The following is a 2,304-nucleotide window of genomic DNA, read 5'->3' as shown; positions in this document are numbered from 1 at the left end:
GGGGCTGGGAGCGGGCGGGTTTGGGGTGCGCTTGGGTGAGTTTGGGGTGAGTTTAGGTGGTTTTGGGGTGATTTTGTGGTGTTTTCGGGGTGCAGGTTGGCTGCTGTGGGGTGCTGGGGCAGGAGGTGGTGGAGGGTTGGGACGAGATGGGTTTGCGCGGTTTCGGGGTGAGTTTAGGTGTTTTTGGGGTGAGTTTCAGTGGTTTGGGGATGTTTTTGGGGTGCAGGCTGGCGGTTGTGGGGTGCTGGGCCAGGGGGTGGTGGAGGGTCGGGACCGGGTGGGTTTGGCATGAGTTTGGATGAATTTGGGGTGGTTTTGGGGTGGTTTTGGGGTGAGTTTTGGTGGTTTTGGGATGGTTTAGGGTGGTTTTGGGGTTCAGGCTGGTGGTTGTGGGGTGCTGGGCCAGGGGGTGGTGGAGGGTCGGGACGGGGTGGTTTTGGGGTGAGTTTCAGAGGTTTTAGGGTGAGTTTGGGGTGTTTTTGGGGTGAGTTTCAGAGGTTTTGGGGTGAGTTTGGGGTGGCTTTGGGGTGTTTTTGGGGTGTTTTAGGGCTTTGGGTGGGACGCTGGGTGTTGTGAGGGTGCTGGGGGGCGGGCTCGGGGTGTCGGGGGTGTTTTGGGGTGCTGCAGGTGGGCGCTGAGCAATGGGACCCTCCTGTGCTGGGGGAAGTGTCCCAGAGCACTGGGAGCACTGGGAGCACTGGGAGCACTGTCCCCACTCATCCCCGTGCCTCAGTTTCCCCCCGCTCGCAGCCCGGGGCGGGGCGGGGGGGCCGCTCTCAGCCCCACCCGCCATGCCGGGGGTCCCGCTGCCCTTCGTCCTCCTCCTCCTCCTCCTCGCCGGGACCCCCGCCCGCTCCTTCCCGCGGGACCTGGTGGCCCGCAGCACCGTGGGGCTCGCAGGTGAGCGGGGCTCGGGGGGCTCGGGGGGCTCGGGGCGCTGCTCCGGGGGGCTCGGGGGGCTGCCCCGGGGTCTCACCGCGCCCTCCCGCAGCCACGGCCGCCTACCCGCGCTTCGGGGGTCTCCGGGGGGACAACGGCACGGCTCGGCTCGGCCTGGCCTTCCAGCGGATGCTGCGGCTCAACGGGACGCTGCTCGTGGCTGCCCGGTGAGCGCGGCGGGGCTCGCCGGTACCGGGACGGGGCTCCCGTGTTCGAGCACCCTCAGCGGTGCTTGTGCAAGGGTTTGCACGCTCCTTGTCGGGGCTTCCCCCCGGCGGGACCCCGCAGTCCCCTGGGCGTGTTGTCGCCGTGGCGCTTTGCACACCCCCGTGTCCTTTTGCACACCCCCGTGTTCCTTTGCACGCCCCCATGTCACCTTGCACACCCCTGAGTCGACTTGCACATCCCCGTGTCCCTTTGCACACTCCTGAGTCCCTTTGCACATCCCTGCGCCCCCTTGCACGCCCCCGTGCCCCCTTGCACACTCACGCCCCTCCCCAGGGATCACATCTACGCCTTCGACCTGCGGCAGGACCGGGGGTCGCTGTACCCGGAGCGGGTAAGGGGGGCACGGGGACACGGGGGGCACGGGGGACACGGGGCGGGGGTCGCGGTGAATTTGGGGAGCGGAGATCCGGAATGGGGGGATTGGGGTGCGGGGTTTTGGGGCGCGGGGATTTGAGATGCGGGGTTCGGGGTACAAAGGGCGCTGAGGCGGGGGTCCCCGCGTGTCCCCCCCCCAGGACGAGTGTCACAATTACATCCGGGTGCTGGTGCCCCGCGACGCCGAGACCCTGCTGGCCTGCGGCACCAACGCCTTCAGCCCCCTGTGCCGCACCTACCAGGTGGGGGGCCCGGGGCTGGCGACCCCCGGGCTCAGGGGGGCTCGCAGCCCGCCTGGGTGGGCTTGGGGGTCTCAGCCGTGTCCGTGCCGGCGGTGGGGGCGGCACAAGGGGGTGCTGGGTGTTTGGGGGGGGGTCTCACGGCCTCTGGTGCCCCCCCAGGTGAGCAGCCTGGCGCAGCAGGGTGACGAGGTCAGCGGCCAGGCGCGGTGCCCCTTTGATGCCAAGCAGAGCATCGTGGCCCTCTTTGTCGGTGGGTGCTGGGCAGGGGGGGGACACGGGGGACCCGGGGGGGCACGGGGGTGACCCGGTGTGTCCCCCCCCCCCAGACCCAGATGGCAGCCTGTACTCGGCCACGGTGGCCGATTTCCAGGCGAGTGATGCCGTGATCTACCGCAGCCTGAGCCCCGGGCAGGCCCACCTGCGCACCCTCAAATACAGCTCCCGCTGGCTGCAGGGTACCCCGAAGTGGGGAGGGGTCTGTGGGGGTGGGAAGGGGGTCTGTGGGGGTCTGTGGGGGTGG

The 2,304-nt window shown here is 69.0% G+C and overlaps 1 protein-coding gene across 1 annotated transcript in view; it reads left to right on the top strand.

Annotated features, from left to right (window-relative positions):
• Positions 1 to 622: 622 nt before the first annotated feature.
• Positions 623 to 2,304, top strand: part of SEMA6C (semaphorin 6C) — an 8,180-nt gene continuing 6,498 nt past the window's right edge. Inside the window, exons 1-5 of the mRNA XM_039710187.1 lie at positions 623 to 900; positions 992 to 1,106; positions 1,441 to 1,592; positions 1,654 to 1,784; positions 1,944 to 2,034. Of these exons, the coding sequence (XP_039566121.1) occupies positions 642 to 900; positions 992 to 1,106; positions 1,441 to 1,592; positions 1,654 to 1,784; positions 1,944 to 2,034 (748 nt within the window). The 5' untranslated portion in view covers positions 623 to 641. The remainder of the gene's footprint in view (positions 901 to 991; positions 1,107 to 1,440; positions 1,593 to 1,653; positions 1,785 to 1,943; positions 2,035 to 2,304) is intronic.

Source organism: Passer montanus, unplaced genomic scaffold (assembly GCF_014805655.1).
Source record: "Passer montanus isolate IOZ18808 unplaced genomic scaffold, ASM1480565v1 scaffold224, whole genome shotgun sequence".
NCBI lineage: Eukaryota > Metazoa > Chordata > Aves > Passeriformes > Passeridae > Passer > Passer montanus.
This window is presented reverse-complemented; position numbering and strand designations above follow the sequence as displayed.